This window comes from Schistocerca serialis, chromosome 4 (assembly GCF_023864345.2).
Source record: "Schistocerca serialis cubense isolate TAMUIC-IGC-003099 chromosome 4, iqSchSeri2.2, whole genome shotgun sequence".
Taxonomy (NCBI): Eukaryota; Metazoa; Arthropoda; class Insecta; order Orthoptera; family Acrididae; genus Schistocerca; species Schistocerca serialis.
Window position 1 is genome coordinate 227,104,263 of NC_064641.1, and position 19,272 is coordinate 227,123,534.

A 19,272-nucleotide genomic window follows, 5' to 3' on the forward strand; every position below is an offset into this window, starting at 1 on the left:
GGAACGAAGTGTTTGCAGAATACTGAAAGTGTTGGTGTTAAAAAAGGTTTGTGTCAAGTGGGTTCCCAGGATGTTGACAGTGGCTCACAAAGAAACAGGAAAAACAGTACGCAGTGAACTTTCGGAACAGTACGACAATGGTGGAGATGAATTTCTTGGAAGAATTGTGACAGGTGATGAAACATGGCTCCATCATTTTTCACCAAAGACGAAGAGGCAATCAATGCAGTGGCATCGTGCAAATTCACCCAAGAAAAAAAAATTCAAAACCACACCTTCTGTGGGAAAAGTTATGGCTATGGCGTTTTTCGATTCCGAAGGACTCTTGCTTGTGGACATCATGCCAAGTGGAACCACCATAAATTCTGATGCTTATGTGACGACACTGAAGAAACTTCAAGCTCGACTGAGTCGTGTTCGACCACATCGGCATAAGCAGGATGTCTTGCTGTTGCACAACAATGCATGGCCACGTCAGTAAAAAAAAATATGGAAGCAATCACAAAACTCGGATGGACACCACTGAATCACCCACCTCACAGTCCTGACCTGGCTCCATGTGACTATCATCTCTTCGTGGAACAAGGTTTGAAGATGAGGACTCCCTTGTGCATGCTGCCAAACAGTGGCTCCAACAGGTTGGTCCAGAATTTTACCGTGCAGGTATACAGGCGCTGGTTCCAAGATGGCATAAAGCAGTTGAGAGGGATGGAAATTATGTGGAGAAATGAATATATTGTTCCTAAAGGATGTATCTACACACTGTAAAACTTTCAAACATGTAGAATAAAAGATGGATTAAAAAAATAGTGTGCATTTTTTTTTGGAGTGACCCTCGTATAATCACCCTGTATATTAGTATCTGGCACTACAAAACAGTTGTGTCTACTGCTACAGACACAACAAAATAGCCTAAACTGCACCATACAAAATTGTGAATTCTTTTAAAAGCAAGTGGAATGCTAAGGCTACATATTAAGCCATGAAGGACTTCAACTGACACAGCAACATGTGGAAGCCATAGAAAAAAATCAAAGTCCCTGCGAACTTAAAAGACATTTGATTCTTTCTCAGAAAAATAAATTATTATGTCAAATTTATACCAAATGGCACCCAGTCTGCAAGGCCCTTAATAATCTATACAAAAGAGTACAACTTATGAAAGATCATAGCAATGTCAAGAGGCTTTTACAAGCTAAAACATTAACCCATCAATGCCCATGGTATGTTATACCATACGTTGTTTTTATTTTGTGTTGTTACCACTGGATGGAATGGTGTAGGCTGCTTACAATTGTTTGTCTGTACAGTCAGTGGGTGCCACTCCACAACAACAGTAGTTTTCAGTGACACAAAAATACCATTACTGCACAGCTAGCCATTTCCTCTTAGTGCTACGCAGAACCGGCAAGATAACGTGTGACAGGTAAGAATTTTATCCTAACTGAAACTGCTTGTATTGATATAAATGTTTGGCTTATGATTTTAGTATTAGATTAGAATAACAATTTAGCTTGATGTTGTTGCCGGTTGTAAAATCTTTATCTAGTCTTATGTAATAGAGTAATACTTTGTCGGATGATATATCATACAATGGAAAACTATCACTACCATTAAACGTAATTCAGGAAACATTTCTTTTTTTTTTTACTTTTACAATAAAATAACAGATGAAATTGTTTCCTGAGCTCATTTTGGTACATTCTTATGTAGCATATTTTACTGGCAGGTCAAATAAAAACTATTATAATCCTGACAAACCAAGTGTGCAAAAGAGATTCTAAAACTACTTGAAAATCGCAGCGATGAAGATAGTATCTGCGGTAAAACAGACTGAGCTGATGAGCTGGATTTAGTCTTTCTTACATTGCATGATGGAAATGATTCCACCTGTGATGATGCTTCTAGTGAAGATGATGGACTTGTAGTTTAAGTGACACTGGTAAGGGGATTCTTTTACAGCCAGTGGAAGTACAAGCCACTTCAGAAGGAAACAGAAGTGGTGTTATTGTGCAGCCTGTGAGAGAAAGCAACAACAGAGATAAGAACTCACCAGAAACATCAAAGAAATATCAAACAATGACATGGAAGTGGATATCAAAGGAACTGAAGACCATGAATGTTGACAGTCAATTAGATTTCACTGCTAATATATCAGAGGCTTTTCTTGCAACTAAAATGAAGCAGTCTCATAGCATGCCTGTAGATATATTCAAGGCAGTTTTCAATGAAGAATTTATGGAGTAAATTTGTAAAGAGAGAGTGAAATATGCTTCTCCAAAAGTATATTTACAATTTCAACTTTCAGTTGATGAGTTATACAAATATTTCAGAATAGTTATTCTTTCTGGTTACAATCCAGTCCCCTTTAGAAGAATGTATTTGGAAATGAGCAGACACTTACAATTATCTTGTAAGTAATTCACTCAGCAGAAACAGGTTTGAAAAAAATCAATGTTTTAAGCATTTCAATGATAACACAACTATAGATCCAAGTAATAAAACTTACAAAATCAATGTGCTCTTGAGACACCTCAACATCATGTTTCTGCAACTTGTTCAGCCACTAGGATGTTTGTTCTCTTTAGATGAAGCCACAGAATCCTACTAAGTACATAACACAATGAAACAATTCATAAGGAGAAAACCGATTCGCAATGGTTATAAGTTATCGTGCCATGGAACACCAGAGGGCTATGCTGTGAAGTTCAATCCTTACTCTGGTGCTGATGACAAAGAAGAAGGAAAAATAGTGGGAACTTCAATTACAGAAAAAATTTGTGTATGTTTTCTTCCTACTAATTCCGCTGTCTTTGTTGACAACTATTTCAACTCTCTCCCGCTCTTGGAAGCACTAAGCAAGCATGAATTAAATTGCATTAGCACTATCTGGAGAGGCAGGGTTGAGAAATCAACACTGAAAGACTTAAAAATGGAACCTTGTGGATCTCATCATGTTCTTCAAGATGAACACCTTATGCTGCTAAGATGAAATGACAATACCCAAGTGACATTAGCAACTAATCTGCAAATCAATGATTGTCTTACCGAGTAGACATGGCAAGAGACGGAGTAAAGCAGAACGAAAGCAAGTAACTGTGCCTCAGCCAACATTAGTACACCTGTACAACAAAGGGATGGAAAGTGCTGATCTTTTCGAGAAACTGAGAGGTCTGTACAGGGAAAAAAAAAAAAAAAAAAAAAAATGGTACTGACCTCTTGTTAGATTCTGACTTGACAGTAGCCTTGTCAATACGTGGATGCAGTATAGAAAGATGAACAACATAAAGTTTGTTGGAGTTCCAACAAAGTGTTGTACTATCTCTACTGAGGTTGCCAATAATGGATAAGCTCGAGGGTTCATTCTAAAATCCAGGAAAGGTGGACCAAATGATATCTGCAGAGACAATGCTGGACACTTCATGGAAAATTGTAAATTGGAAAAGCAGTAACTTCGACATGTTACCGCTCACCACATCATCATCAGCAGACAACCACAGATTGCTGCCTCCCCACATGCCAAATTATTTATATAATATAGAGAACAACAGTGATCCTATCACACTTCCCTGGGGCACTCCTGATGATACTCTTGTCTCTAATGAAAACTCGCCATCAAGGACAATATAACGGGTACTGTTACCAAAGAAGTCTTTGAGTCACTCACATATCTGTGAGTCAGTCATACCTTCGTTATCAACTTGCAATGGAGCACCATGTCAAATACAGTCTGGAAACCCACTAGAAATATGGAATCTGCCTGTTGGCCTCTGTTCATAGTTCATAGTACATCATATGAGAAAAGGGTAAGCTGAGTTTTCGACAAGCAATGCTTTCTAAAACCATGCTGATTCATTGACATAAGCTTCTTAGTCTCAAGAAAATTTATTATGTTTGAACCGAGAACATGTTCCAGGATTTGCAGCAAACCAAAGTTCAGGATGTTGGTCTGTAATTTTGTGAGTCCATTCTTTTACCTTTCTTATATACAGGAGTCACCTAAGCTTTTTTCCAGTCACTTTGGACTTCGTGCTGAGCAAGGGATTCATGACAAATACGAGCTACATAAAGGGCCAATGCTGTACAGTACTCTTTGTAAAATGGAACTGTGATTCCATGTTCATCTAGTGACTTACTAGCTTTCAGATTTTTCAGTTGTTTCTCTATGCCAGGGATGCTTATTACTATGTCATCCACACAGGAGTCTGCTTGATGGTCAAACGACGGTATGTTTTATGATTCTCCCGCATTAACAATTTCTTGACTGTGAAATTTTCTCTGGTTCCCTGTCAGATGTTTTGCTTTAATGTGATGGTGGTAGCTGTTGTATGCTTCATGCACAGATCCTTTCACAAAAGCATGAACCTCCACTAGCCTACACTTGTGGTCATTTGTGCGTTCTCTTTTGAACCAAGAGTGCAACAACCTCTGCTTCCTCAGCATCTTCTGAATTTCATTACTGAACCATGGTGGGTCTTTCCCATCCTTTTTCCACTGACCAGGCACACAATTCTCCAGACCACAATTTACAGTCTACTTGAACTTTGCCCATAACTCTTCTACATCCAGCTTACTGGAACTATGTGATGTCAATTCACTAAGTGAGATGCTTACAACTGTTTATCAACCAGAAACACTCCCCTAGCCTTCTTGACAGGTTTACTAACTTTTGTACTCATAGTTGCTATAATGACATCATAATCGCTAATCCCTGTTTTTGTACTAACATTGTCAACGTTCACTTGTGTTAACATGCCCAGCAATGCCTCTGCGACATGCACGGCGTCGTCGCTGGCGGCGCAGTGTACCTGTGTATCGCAGTTTGAAGGCGATTGATATTGACTTGGCTGGGCAGTTTAATAAACAGCAATTGATTGGAGGTCCAAATGTTTTTCATGGACTCCATCTGAACTTTACCTGTGATGTACAAGCAGTGTTTGGAGGTAGTACCTGGCTGACACTTGCTGTTGTATGGGGCAATCAAGCAGATTATGGTGATCTTGAAGCATTTCCAGATGCTAACATTTTGGCTTGGAAGACGTGGAGTATTGCTGAGACTACAGGACTGTTGGCTAAACAGCCTTATGGTACTCTTGTTCCAAGCATGCCATTTGTTTTGACTACGAGAAGGAAGAAGAAATTAAATGCTGATGAGTACCTCTTTTTATGGGCTAAAGTTGGCAATGGGAATTGTAAAATAAAGATCAATGGTGACTGTAAGATTTATTATACACAATAAAATGTGTTCTGTCCTTTCCTTATCTCTTTTCCTTATCTCCCTCACTTTTTATTAAAAAAATGTATTCACTTTTTGTTTTGGTGGCTGTGCCGTTCTTGGTTGCACGCTAGGTGGGTGACCTTGAACGGGACTTAGCCGCTGGACGAGGCTGCCGGGCAACACGGGCCCTAGTATTACTAGGCAATGAATCCATAGACATCTCAGTTTATATTTGGTAGTAAATTTTGACAACATAGTCCACGGAGAGCAGCAAACTGATTCAATATTTAGAAATGAACAGTTGAGATCACAATAATATTTCTTTATTAACCAGTCTTAGCTTATCTACAAGCCATTTTCAGAATTTTTTGGCCCCCTATGGCTGGTACTGGTGACTTCTCAGATACCACGATGGTATCATGAAAAATCCAAGGAGCCACTAGCACCAGCCATAGGGGGGGCCAAAAAATTCTGAAGATGGCTTGCAGATAAGGCGAAACCGGTTAATAAAGAAATACACTCCTGGAAATTGAAATAAGAACACCGTGAATTCATTGTCCCAGGAAGGGGAAACTTTATTGACACATTCCTGGGGTCAGATACATCACATGATCACACTGACAGAACCACAGGCACATAGACACAGGCAACAGAGCATGCACAATGTCGGCACTAGTATAGTGTATATCCACCTTTCGCAGCAATGCAGGCTGCTATTCTCCCATGGAGACGATCGTAGAGATGCTGGATGTAGTCCTGTGGAACGGCTTGCCATGCCATTTCCACCTGGCGCCTCAGTTGGACCAGCGTTCGTGCTGGACGTGCAGACCGCGTGAGATGACGCTTCATCCAGTCCCAAACATGCTCAATGGGGGACAGATCCGGAGATCTTGCTGGCCAGGGTAGTTGACTTACACCTTCTAGAGCACGTTGGGTGGCACGGGATACATGCGGACGTGCATTGTCCTGTTGGAACAGCAAGTTCCCTTGCCGGTCTAGGAATGGTAGAACGATGGGTTCGATGACGGTTTGGATGTACCGTGCATTATTCAGTGTCCCCTCGACGATCACCAGTGGTGTACGGCCAGTGTAGGAGATCGCTCCCCACACCATGATGCCGGGTGTTGGCCCTGTGTGCCTCGGTCGTATGCAGTCCTGATTGTGGCGCTCACCTGCACGGCGCCAAACACGCATACGACCATCATTGGCACCAAGGCAGAAGCGACTCTCATCGCTGAAGACGACACGTCTCCATTCGTCCCTCCATTCACGCCTGTCGCGACACCACTGGAGGTGGGCTGCACGATGTTGGGGCATGAGCAGAAGACGGCCTAACGGTGTGGGGGACCGTAGCCCAGCTTCATGGGGACGGTTGCGAATGGTCCTCGCCGATACCCCAGGAGCAACAGTGTCCCTAATTTGCTGGGAAGTGGCGGTGCGGTCCCCTACGGCACTGCGTAGGATCCTACGGTCTTGGCGTGCATCCGTGCGTCGCTGCGGTCCGGTCCCAGGTCGACGGGCACGTGCACCTACCGCCGACCACTGGCGACAACATCGATGTACTGTGGAGACCTCACGCCCCACGTGTTGAGCAATTCGGCGGTACGTCCACCCGGCCTCCCGCATGCCCACTATACGCCCTCGCTCAAAGTCCGTCAACTGCACATACGGTTCACGTCCACGCTGTCGCGGCATGCTACCAGTGTTAAAGACTGCGATGGAGCTCCGTATGCCACGGCAAACTGGCTGACACTGACGGCGGCGGTGCACAAATGCTGCGCAGCTGTCGCGGCATGCTACCAGTGTTAAAGACTGCGATGGAGCTCCGTATGCCACGGCAAACTGGCTGACACTGACGGCGGCGGTGCACAAATGCTGCGCAGCTAGCGCCATTCGACGGCCAACACCGCGGTTCCTGGTGTGTCCGCTGTGCCGTGTGTGTGATCATTGCTTGTACAGCCCTCTCGCAGTGTCCGGAGCAAGTATGGTGGGTCTGACACACCGGTGTCAATGTGTTCTTTTTTCCGTTTCCAGGAGTGTACTATTGTGATCTCGACTGTTCAGTTTCAAATATATTTGGTAGATTAAAATCACCTCCAACAAGTATCGCATGATCTGGGTATTTACATGCTTCTGATCATACACATTTCTTGAATGACTCTAGAACTGTCATGAAATCAGGTGCCCGGTAAAAACATCCAACAATTAATTTGGTTTCACCTACACCTGTTATAAGCAACCAGATAACTTCACTGTTGCATTCCACTTCAACCTCATTATCATTATTAAACAATGCAAAATTCAAAATACCACCTATAAAAACACAAGGACTATCAAGTACGGCATGGGAACCACTGCCTTTCACCTTAACTTTATTCTTCTCCTTGGCACCAGTACTGATTTCAGTGTTATCAATAGCCTTGTAAACAGTAGCAGGTGAGTACCGGCTCCTCCCAAAATGATACATCTCATGAGTCATTCAAAGGAGCTGCAACAGCCTGATCCAGACTGCCAACCCGACCAGAAACAGTCACACTTATATAGCCTGCCAAAAGCCAAGAAGTGATTCTTGGTGTTGTAGCTCTCAGGGGCACTCTGGGACGCTCTCTGTGTGAGGCACGCCAGTGCATCTCTATGAATTACAGCTAAACTGTGTACTGCAATTCAGAGCTTTTTGTCTTCTGTGGTGTGCGACTTTGAATTTTTTCCTCTTTGGCAGGTCTAGCTTAGCTCAATTACTCAAAGATTGGCTCTGCCAAAAGGTGAATGTCACAAAATCTCAATTACTGACATTCAAAATGGGAAGTCTGTACTCATCAGCTAGAGACTGTGGTCATCTGTATGTGAGTTGTGCTTACATGAATGTTGAGTGTATGTTGTCTAATTCTGATGAATGCCTTTTTGGCCAAAAGCTTACTTGTTTGACAGTCTTTTTGTTGAGCCTGTCTGTGACTTAGCACCTACGCTATAAGGTGAGCAGCATTCTATCCTTTTCAGAATATTGTCAAATATCACAACAAGATATGCAATACATAACTTCCTGAAAATATTCGCTATTGAAGGAACCCCAGAAACCACTGTTTTGGACAATGGCCATCGATTTTCATCCAATATGAATCAGGAGCTTTGCTCTTAGGAGGAAAGAGATTAGTGTTTGATGCCCCGTTGACATTGAGGACATTAGAGATGGAGCACAAGCTCAGATTGGGGAAACACGGAGAAGGAAATCAGCTGTGACCTTTCAAGGCAACCATCCTGGCATATGCTTCAAGCGATTTAGGGAAACCATACATATGGATGGGCGAATGTGGATTTGAACTGTCATCCTCTCGAATGCGAGTCCAGTGTGCTAACCATTGTGCTGCCTCACTCAGTAGCTCTGCTCCTGGGAGGGCATACAGCACTTAACAATGGCACCATAACACCCAATCTCTGATGGCAGAGCTGAACAGTTCATCCACACCTTTAAGATGCCAGACATAGAGGTTGGACTTGCACCTTTGGGAGGGTCCCAAGAAGGATACCAGGCATTATCAGAGCTGGACGGGGAGGACAAATGTTCATAGTGGATGCCAATGGCACCACTCTGATGTGACATGCGAACCAACTGTGTCCACACTCAAAGACTTCAACCTCAAGAAAACCATGATTTTCCCTCCTAAGGTGATGGATAAATAAACTTGAGACACTGGCAGACCCACATCCTCAGGATCTGTGTCTTTGGAATTGGTCCCTCATAGAATGGGACCTTTTCCACTTCCTGAACCATTGACTTCCAGCACAGACTCGGGGACTGGTACAACAGCTCCACCTTACTGCAGCATTAGCACCTCACCCCTGCCACAAGCAAAGGATACAGCAACACCAGACAGAGATGGGCAGTAAATCTCTAGCTGGCTTGTGCACCCACGCCACCCCTGCTCATGCAGTTATTATGGTACCGACAGGGATATTTCTGGCCTTATCACATGCAGATTACAAGGGGGGGGGAGTAGGGATGCTATATCTCTCTCAGTTGATAGTGAGATCGATAACCTACAATGTTGGCTATCAATGATTCCTCTGGCAGCCAGTAAAAGGCACCAGTGGGCTGTCACATGGCCCTGGCCGCTGATGTCAAAATGGTTCAAATGGCTCTCAGCACTATGGGACTTCACATCTGAGGTCATCAGTCCCCTAGAACTTAAAACTACTTATACCTAACTAACCTAACGACATCACACACATCCATGCCCGAGGCAGGACTCGAACCTGCGACCGTAACGGTGGCGTGGTACCAGATTGAAGTGCCTAAAACCGCTCGGCCACAGCGCCCGGCGCCGCTGATGTCAAGCTGGATATAAAACCCAGTGACCTGGTCTCTGTGAAGAAAAGGAGGAAGATTGGGTTTAACGTCCCATTGACATAGAGGTCATCAGAGACAGAGCACAAACTTGCATTGTGTCAAAGGCGAGAAAGGAAATTGCCTCTGCCCTTTCAAAAGTATCATCCCGGTATTTGCCTGGAGTGATTCAGGGAAAATACAGGATGGCTGGATGCGGCTTTGAACTGTTGTCCTCCCATATGCGAGTCCATTGTGCTAAACACTGTGCAACTGGATCTCTGCAAGACATTTGGTGTCATGCTGTGCTAAAATCTCTACCTTGCTTACACTGTGCTTTTGTAACCTGGCTGTTTTGTGTACTGGATTTGAATTGGGCTGAACTACTGTTTCTCAGTTTTTTTAACACATTTTCTTCTTTCCAGACTCTTAGTGTGTTCTACAATTTATGATGACCCGGAACAAACTGTAATTGTGGGCTTACAAGTGATTACAGTATGCCCATATTTCTGTGTAATAGTGTGTTGTAAAAATATGGGCATACTGTGATCGCTTGGAAGATCAGTTTAGATTCTGTAAAAATGTTGGAACACACGAGGCAACACTAACCCTACATCTTATCTTAGAAGACAGATTAAGGAAAGGCAAACCTACGTTTCTAGCATTTGTAGACTTAGGGAAAGATTTTGATACCGTTGACTGGAATATTATCTTTCAAATTCTGAAGGTGGCAGGGGTCAAATACAGGGAGCTAAAGGCTATTGACGAATCGTACAGAAACCAGATGGCAGTTATATGACTTGATGGGCACAAAATGGAAGCGGTGGTTGAGGAGGGAGTGAGACAGGGTTGTAGCCTATCCCCAATGTTATTCAATCTGTATACTGAGCAAGCAGTAAAGGGAACAAAAGAATATTTTGGAGTAGGAATTAAAATCCATGGAGAAGAAATAAAAACTTTGAGGTTTTCCGATGACATTGTAATTCTGTCAGAGACAGCAAAGGACCTGGAAGAGCAGCTGAACAGAATGGACAGTGTCTTGAAAGGAAGATATAAGATGAACATCAACAAAAGCAAAACGGGGATAATGGAATGTAGTCGAATTATATCAGATGATGCCATGGGAATTAGGTTAGGAAATGAGACACTTAAAAGAAGTAGATGAGTTTTGCTGTTTGAGGATCAAAATAACTGATAATGGTCGAAGTAGAGAGGATATAAAATGTAGACTGGCAATAGCAAGGAAAGCATTTTTGAAAAAGAGAAATTTTTGAACATCAAGTATAGATTTAAGTGTCACGAAGTCTTTTCTGAAAATATTTGTATGGAGTGTAGCCATGTATGGGAGTGAAACATGAATCATAAACAGTTTAGACAAGAAGAGAAAAGAGCCTTTCGAAATGAGGTGCAGCAGAAGAATGCTGAAGATCAGAAGGGTAGATCACGTAACTAATGAGGAAGTACTCAACAGAATTGGGGAGGAGAAGAATTTGTGGCACAACTTGGCTAAAAGAAGGGATCGGTTGGTAGGATACGTTCTGAGGCATCAAGGGATCACCGATCAATTGGAGGAACTTTCCACACATGATACAAAGAACACACTGACCATATAGCGGAGATGCTGAGTCGCAGATATGCACAACAAAAAGATTGTCACAAATAAAGCTTTTGGCCAGTAAGGCCTTTGTCACCTCCCCGTCCCTACCTCAGCCTCCTCTTTACCTCCACCCAGTTGCCGCTCTCATCATGCACTGGTGCTGCTGCTTGCAGTGTGGCTTCACTCGCCTGAGACTGCAGTCATATGTGTGTGTGTGTGTGTGTGTGTGTGTGTGTGTGTGTGTGTGTGTGTGTGTGTGTGTGTCCGTGTCCGCGCATGCGCGCATCCGTGTGTGTGTGGGGGGGTCAATTTTTGATGAAGGCCTTATTGGGCGAAAGTTTTATTTGTGACAGTCTTTTTGTTGTGTCTATCTGCAACTCAGCATCTCTGCTACATGGTGAGTGGCAACTTTCTTTTTCACAATACTGTTATATTCCATCCTGTATTTTCTATTGTTTGAAAGAACACACTGATGCTTTTAGATTTAACCACTTTGACAAATTCACAATAGCCAACCACAAGTGATCACAACAGCCTAACTGCACTCCACAAACCATAGTAAAAAATCTTGATCTAATAGAACAATAAGAAATAATGTTACGCAGAGTAAAATCTTATGAAAACATGTTGAATGAACAAACAGAAATTAGCTGCCACAGTTTTTTCAATAATTTTAAAAGTTTATTTTTCCTAAAGAAACACATTTTAATAGTGCAAAAACCATTTGATAACATAATCCACATTTGACTTATTCACAAATATTTGTTCTATAAATGATATCCTGTATAACTAATAATAGCTTTGTATCTCCTTTAAAAGAATAAAACTTGTGTATTTTTAGAAATGCAGAATCTTTACACTTGAAATTCTTTGAGTTGTTTTGACATGTGTTTCCAAAATGTGCTGTAGAGGAAAAACTGTATATATGCACATAAACTTGTTTACTCATACTGTATTCACCACTGGAAACAATAATTTATTTTTTGGTTTGAGTTAGTTTTGTAAACTTATATTCACAATGCGTTCACTTTGTAGTATACCACTGTAATCTTACCAGGACCAGAATTAATCCAAATCTGGAAAAATAATCAATGTAGACTGTCAAAGCATATGAAGATGTGCCCCCAGGACTTGAAATGCATCATGCATTGAAATAAAATCACGTATGCAACTAACAGCAGTTGTTCTTTATTGTATCACATTTATATGTTCCTCATCTCTAAGTTTTTTGCACTTCTACATCGTATAGTGTGCACTTTTTCAATTTTGCATGCAAAGTGACTCCACTTTCATATTTTTCCATTTATACATTTTCACATTTTTACACTATCATTTTTGCTTCCCCACAGCCATTTTTCTCCTACTTATATAATATAAATACCAAGAAATCTTCATAAAATGATTCATATATGGTGTGGCTGTTGATTGTTGGTTTTTTGTATGTATACAAACTCAAAATCATACTGCATGTCATAGCTACAGTACACATGGTGACACTATTGTTCATGCTCTCGTGGCAGTCAGTTTCCGAGATAAGGAGGGGGATCGGGGCAGTTATTCAGGGGTAGTAGGTGAAATGCCAGTTCCCCAATATTTTTATCTGGCCTCACTTTGAAAAGGTTTATCTATCTTACCACATATGCTGGTATTTACTCGAAACAAATTTCCCTGTTTCGTGCAGCACAAGAACTTTCTTGTAGCAGCAATCAAGTGATTCTGACAAGGTGAAGGAAGTAGGCTCCACTTTTTTTTTTTTTTTTTTTTTTTTGCAGCTCAACCTCACTGGGGGAGGGGGGGGGGGGGGGGGGGGGGGGCAAAGGCAAAGGCCAAGCATAGCTGTATGATTGTTATAGCAGCCATGCCATCACCTGCTTGAGTTTGTCTGTGAAGGGGTCACATGTTGAGATAGATTGAAATTTTATTCCTGGTTACTTCCAGTTCCAGATGGCAGATTGTAAAGCAGTGGTTGCTGTGTGTATGGAGCATACTTTCATCTGTAGTGTGTTTAGTGTTGTTTGTCTTAAATGTTAGTCCTGCTTACGATATAGTGAGTATTTTATTAGACACACACTCTTCACATTGTATTGAGCCATGTATTAGAAAATTTTGGATCATGTTTCGACGGAAATGGAGGAGAGATTTTGCAATTGTGAAAAATTCAGTTTGTTGCCCTGCCTATACCACAAAATTCGACGAATACCACATGTTTTCCTTCTAGTGGACTCGAAAAACTTGTAAAACTTCTTTGGACCTGTATTCCATAAGATTCAATGCTTCACAAACAAACACTCTATTATGAACGTCAATGAGAACAACAGAAAGATTTTCACCAAAAAGTTGTTAGAAATGCTTAATGAGGATAAGAACCTTTTTATGGAAAATTATATGCTGTTCTACCTTATTCTGCTCTTTTACTACAGCATCTCCGGGATGAAGCCAAGCATAGCTATGCAATGCAGTACAGAAGAACTGCTTGGAATCTGTTGAAGATTCTGAAGTACCAAAGAAGACAATGACTGGGCTCATATTTCAAATAGAGCTGATTTTGATGGTTGTGATGCTTATGTTGCAGAGTGATGCATTCAAAATTTTTGAATCTGCAGTCACTCCCAGTCGGTCAGAAGTACTTACTGGATTGGAAGTAAGATGTGCACATCAACTGCAGTTGAGGACTTTATCTATGAATGCAGTGTTGCTTCCAAAAAACAAACCACAACTGATTCATTCTTCAAGCCTAAGTGGCTAAAATTGTCCATAATGTCGGCTTAAGCCAATCTGGACTGCTGTACCTGCTGCTGTACAGTATATTATCCTTCATTTCGATGAATTTCAAATTGATACAAATATTTTTAGAAGTTTCATTTTAATGTGAATCTCACTTTTACATTTATTTTACTATCTGCCTTCAAAAACATATAAACAATGCTTCACTGCATTATCTTGACATCTTTCTTTTTTTTGGTATAAAATTTGGCAAATGTTCAGCAACAAAAAACTGTAACACTAAGCTGGTGGTAAAGTCATATGTGCTGAAATGTTTATGAGCCATTAAACTTCTGAATAAATCAATACTCTTTATGTATTAAATGACAGGACTACTAGTTGCTCTCCAACATGGTCATATAGAAAGCACTGAATGATATATTTTATGTCCTTCCACTTAGCTATCAGGACTCTCTTTACAACTTAATCAAATGGCTTTTTCAGTTTCTTTGGAGGTACATTTTAATCTGTCAGTTACAGAAACTAATTAATATACAGGTGTTTCAGAAGTGATGGTCAATAATACACACATGGAAAGTACAGGCCAAAAGTAGCTACAAAGCCCCAACCATTGTTGAGATACAACCCATTTTCTGTTGCGGTTTGTTAGAGATGCCATGTGCTCCTAGACACTAAATGTTAAAGTAGATGCTCAAAATGTTGTCCATGTGTCTGAATGTAACATTTAACTCATCTCTGAAATGAGTTGTGAATCCTCTCAGGCAGTTCTGGGGAATTCTGTAAATGCTGGAAGGCTGCTTCAACCTACAAGCACAATTCCTCAAGAAAGTTGACCACAGTAGCATAGACTACGTTTTTGAAATGCCTCCACACACAGAAATCCATGGGATTTAAATCCAGAGACCTTGGAGGCCATGGCACGGGCCCTCCTCTACCTACCCAATGTTGACCACATGTCTGAGTTAGAAGCCGGTGCACTCGTAAATGAAAATGGACTGGAGCACCATCAAGCACAAACATCATGTTCAGGTGCTGGTTCAGTGAGACATCACCACTTACATCTGGAAGTTCAGTCCACAGAAACCGCATGTACTGCTGTCCGGTTAGTCTCTGAGGAAGGAAGTGTGGCCCAATTATGCATTCTCTGAGCAGTCCTGCCCAGACATTCAAGAAATAACACTGCTTATGTCATGATACGCATGTTGCATTAGGACTGACATCAACCCAAATGTGACAGTTATGGTATTTAAAAATACCGTCACTGGTAAATCCAGCCTCATCCATGAGCTGAATACTGTTTACAAACAGGGGATTCAGAGTACATTGTTGTTCCACCCATTGGCAGAAATTCTCTCTAGGAGAGAAGTCTGCAGTGTTGAGGGTATGCACTCACTGGAGATGATATGGATCAAATACTTGCCGATGTAAAATCTGCCATACACTGCTATGACTCAGGACACCTCTTGGGTAGCAAACATCCTCGTTGAAGTACTCGGACATTCCTGTTCAATGAGTTACACCCTTTCCTCAAAATCGGTTGTTATGGATCTGCGTCGACCTTCTCATACATTGTCTGCGAAACTCTTGGTTTCTCTAAGGCACTGATGTAACTGGCTAAACATATGCCTGTCAGGCTGCCTGTGGAGAGGAAAAGCTTCTTCACACAATCGTGCAGCCTCCAGGGCACTGCCATTCACTTTGCCATACTTGAAGTGCATTTCAGTGTACTCCTCACTGGTGTAACAGCAATGGCTGATTTGTGGGCCCATGTTTATTGGAGCTTATTAGCTACTTTTGGCCTGAACTTTCAATAATTCTATTGAACATCACTTCCGAGACACTCTGTATATACCTAAAGTTTCATCTTTAACATCAATAGTCTATTCTTCTACAACCAAATAATAAATTTTTATTTATTGCATTTAACTATCTATCCTTTGTGTCCAGATTTCCAATACATCAAATAAGAAATAACTGTAAATGAGCATACAGAAAAGCAAACATCCTTTACAGGCAAAAAAATTGCACAGCAGCAGAACTATACAGATAACGCCACTTACTCTATATTTTTCTTCTTGAGTGCTTGAAAGGACTCCTGGATCACCTCTCCAAGCTCGTAGAAAATTATACCATAGAAAGAGAGAGGAACCAACAAACAACACTGTTATCCAGACTTCCACAATAGGAGCAATCCACACAAACCATGTGACGTACATCCAAAACTGAAAAAATAACACATAGGCAATTAAATTATTTTATTTTTGTCACAGGAACAGAAACAGATCCCATCATTGCTTCACAAAATGTAATGAAGTTATAAGCTAACTACTACTATGCAGCTGTTATTGTTGAATAATCAATGAACCTTGAATTTTGGAGATAAAATAAATTCATATTCTAAGCAACCTTATACAGGAAAGAAAAAATACGACGCAAAAAGTTCATAAACCATTGCTCTCTGCTGTTATTAATGTTTTGTGTTTGACATTATTAACAATATCTGCTCTCTGCATCCACCAACTATTGTCTATATGAGTTTTCTTGTTTGGTCTTCTATCTTTAGCATCTCTTCTTTTCTTTACAGAAATGGTCCTCCAACAAATTGTAGGGGCATTTCAATTTAACACTGAATCCAAACTACGAAACAAGCTGGCACTTTTAACACAGAAAGCATTGCTAAAGTTATGTAAAAGTTCTTCGTCAGACCAAAAATTGAATCATAGATCTTGAAATTAAAGTCTGATAGATGAAGCCATCGAACTAACACACATTTGTACATAAAACATATGAATTGTTATGAGGAAGACAGGAACAGTTACCCACAGTAGAACATTGTCTAAGGTCAATAACATAAAACATTTAAAGATTAATCTTTTGAAACAGTTAAATCTTAACCTGAAGCTGAACAAAAATAGTTAAAGTAGATCATTCAAAATGACATATGCATAATAACTGAGTGTAAATCTCTCAGTGACTAGAATGAATTCATCCAACTAATGACTTCCACAGTGAATACACAGAACACTATCAATTCGAAACATTAAAACTGCACAACTAAATTTTTTGAGCTCTTTACGCACATTTTTATTACAATTCAATGTACACAGGTGTTGCACAGGAAATAGTACATTTTCAATTGACCATCTATAACAGAATAATGTTACTTCACATTTCTTGTAGTATGTTATAAAAATGTGATTCAATTGGTTTATGAATATGTAATGATGGTCATACAGAGAGAAGTGTAATCATGCCTTGTGAAACTACATGATGATTTGATATTGATTATCTAGTGTTATAGTCTTAAATATATAAATGAATATGTAATTTAAATGGACTAAATTTATCCTACGTATAGTATCACACAACACGTATTCTGTAAAAAAACTGTGGCAGCCATTAGGCATGATGATGGTCAAGCCTTTCCCCTGGTTGAGCCTTTCCCCTAGCACCAAGTCCTCACCTGCACTGCATCTGAGAAGGCTAGCCACAGACACTTTATTCTTTAGTGTTGTATAGGACAGGTAGACTCACAGAAATTCAAACTAGGTGAAAAGTAGTCATGAGTTAATACACTGGCAATGAACTGTAATGAGTGTTACAATTTCATTTCAAGAACCTATTTCACTTTGCTTAAATCATATCTTTGAATTAGTAATTTCTGGTCAGTAAGTTTTACCATGAAAAGCAATGGTAGTGTTGTGTATTCACTTAAGAACAGGATTCTCAAAACTTTGATGAGTCATATTTTTCAGTCTTTGCTTTTTTTAATTTGTTCTCACAAGATGTGTAGATCATTTGTGGCAAGTACTAAATTGTTTTTCAGGAGGATTGTGCACAACATGAATCAGTATTGATCCTTGCCTAGTGTTGTATGCTATCACTGTGTTTTATTGGAAAACATCATGTCAGAAAGATAGATGAAGATAAGAAGTGAAGTGCTTAACTGCTTCACAATGAGCCTTAGTTTTTCCAGTAAAAACTCTGGACAAAGTAAGATTGTCCAGTTAATTTTCAATACGTACTAATGCAGTTAACTATTGTAAAACTGTTCAGGTAATAAAAAAAAAAAAGTGTTCGAAGTGTTGTTGGTTTAGTTGCGAATAGACTGTTATAAGTTACAAAAAAAAGTCAAGGTAATAATGCTGCTCTGTAACATGCTCACACCACTTAATCATATAGACATAGTGTACAATTCAGTTGAGTATGGAACTTGGCCAGTTCTGATGCATACTGTCATGTGCAGAGCACTGCACCTGTGTAACACACAAAGCACCTTTTAAGGGGCTGCCATTACCATGTTTCCTACAGAATGTCGATACCCAGGTAAATAAAACAATGACATGAGATGAGATGAGTTCAGTAACCAACATGAACCATAAGGGACCTGAAATCACCGTTTGAATGCTGGAAAATGTCCAATGACTTCATGAAGCTTTGCAACAAAGCCTATAGCAATCTGTCAATTGCCATTCTAGAACATTAAAAATGCCTTCAGGTCTTTGAAGAGGATTGTGAAACAGGATTTAAACACAAGCTGCAGGCAGTTCAACATTTATGACTGGGAGATAAAGTGAGTACGCGCAATTTCTGTGCAACATGCCTGGACAGAATTAACCAGGATGATGACTTTCAGGCAAAGCTTGTGATGTCTAAAGTGGCAAACATACTTCTGCATGGGATTGTCAGTAAACAAAGTGTCCAATATTTTTCAGACACAAAGCATGGTCAGAGAGGTTACCCTATCTTTCAGCCCCCGATTTTTTTCTGCGTGGTCATCTCAAGAACAAAATTTGTTTATGGCTACCCCACAATACTGATGAACTGAAAAACACAATCCAGGAAAAGTGAGATTTCTCTAGAAATGATTCTGAATTAAGGGCGAGATTACGCAAACATTTTCAGTGTTGCATTACCAATGATGAGTCATTTTCAGGATGTGCTTTCTAAGGAATAAACTTATCTTTGGCTTTTCAATAATGGCAATGTTTGCAGAACAGTTATCTATAAGTTATATTGATGTAAATATAAGCTAAACCTCGAAACAAGCAAATGAAAATGTACTATTTCTCGTGGGCTTCCCTGTAGTTCTTTAATTTCACATTTCCCTCTTTCTATCATTCTTTAAATGCATCACTAAATTATACCACTCTTTCATAAAAACTTCTATTAGCTTTTAGATAATTCTCTGTTTCTAAACCATACTTCATGATTTTGGCAGTATGATGAGCTGGTCATAGACAGATAAAATTTTATCTCAATGTGATTAACAGTCAAAGTGGAAAGTCAGTATCTTTTGTGGACAAGTCAGTAGACAGAAATAAAGATAAGAAGCAGGAAGCACATTTAACTCAATGTTTTTTCTATTTCTTAGGCCAATATAACTCAGAAAAATGAAACTACATTTAAGGT

At 40.3% G+C, this 19,272-nt stretch overlaps 1 protein-coding gene across 1 annotated transcript in view; it reads right to left on the reverse strand.

Moving 5' to 3' along the window:
• Nucleotides 1-19,272, reverse strand: part of LOC126473376 (palmitoyltransferase Hip14) — a 155,874-nt gene that overhangs the window by 76,472 nt on the left and 60,130 nt on the right. The window contains exon 8 of the mRNA XM_050100383.1: nt 15,921-16,082. Within this exon, the coding sequence (XP_049956340.1) occupies nt 15,921-16,082 (162 nt within the window). The remainder of the gene's footprint in view (nt 1-15,920; nt 16,083-19,272) is intronic.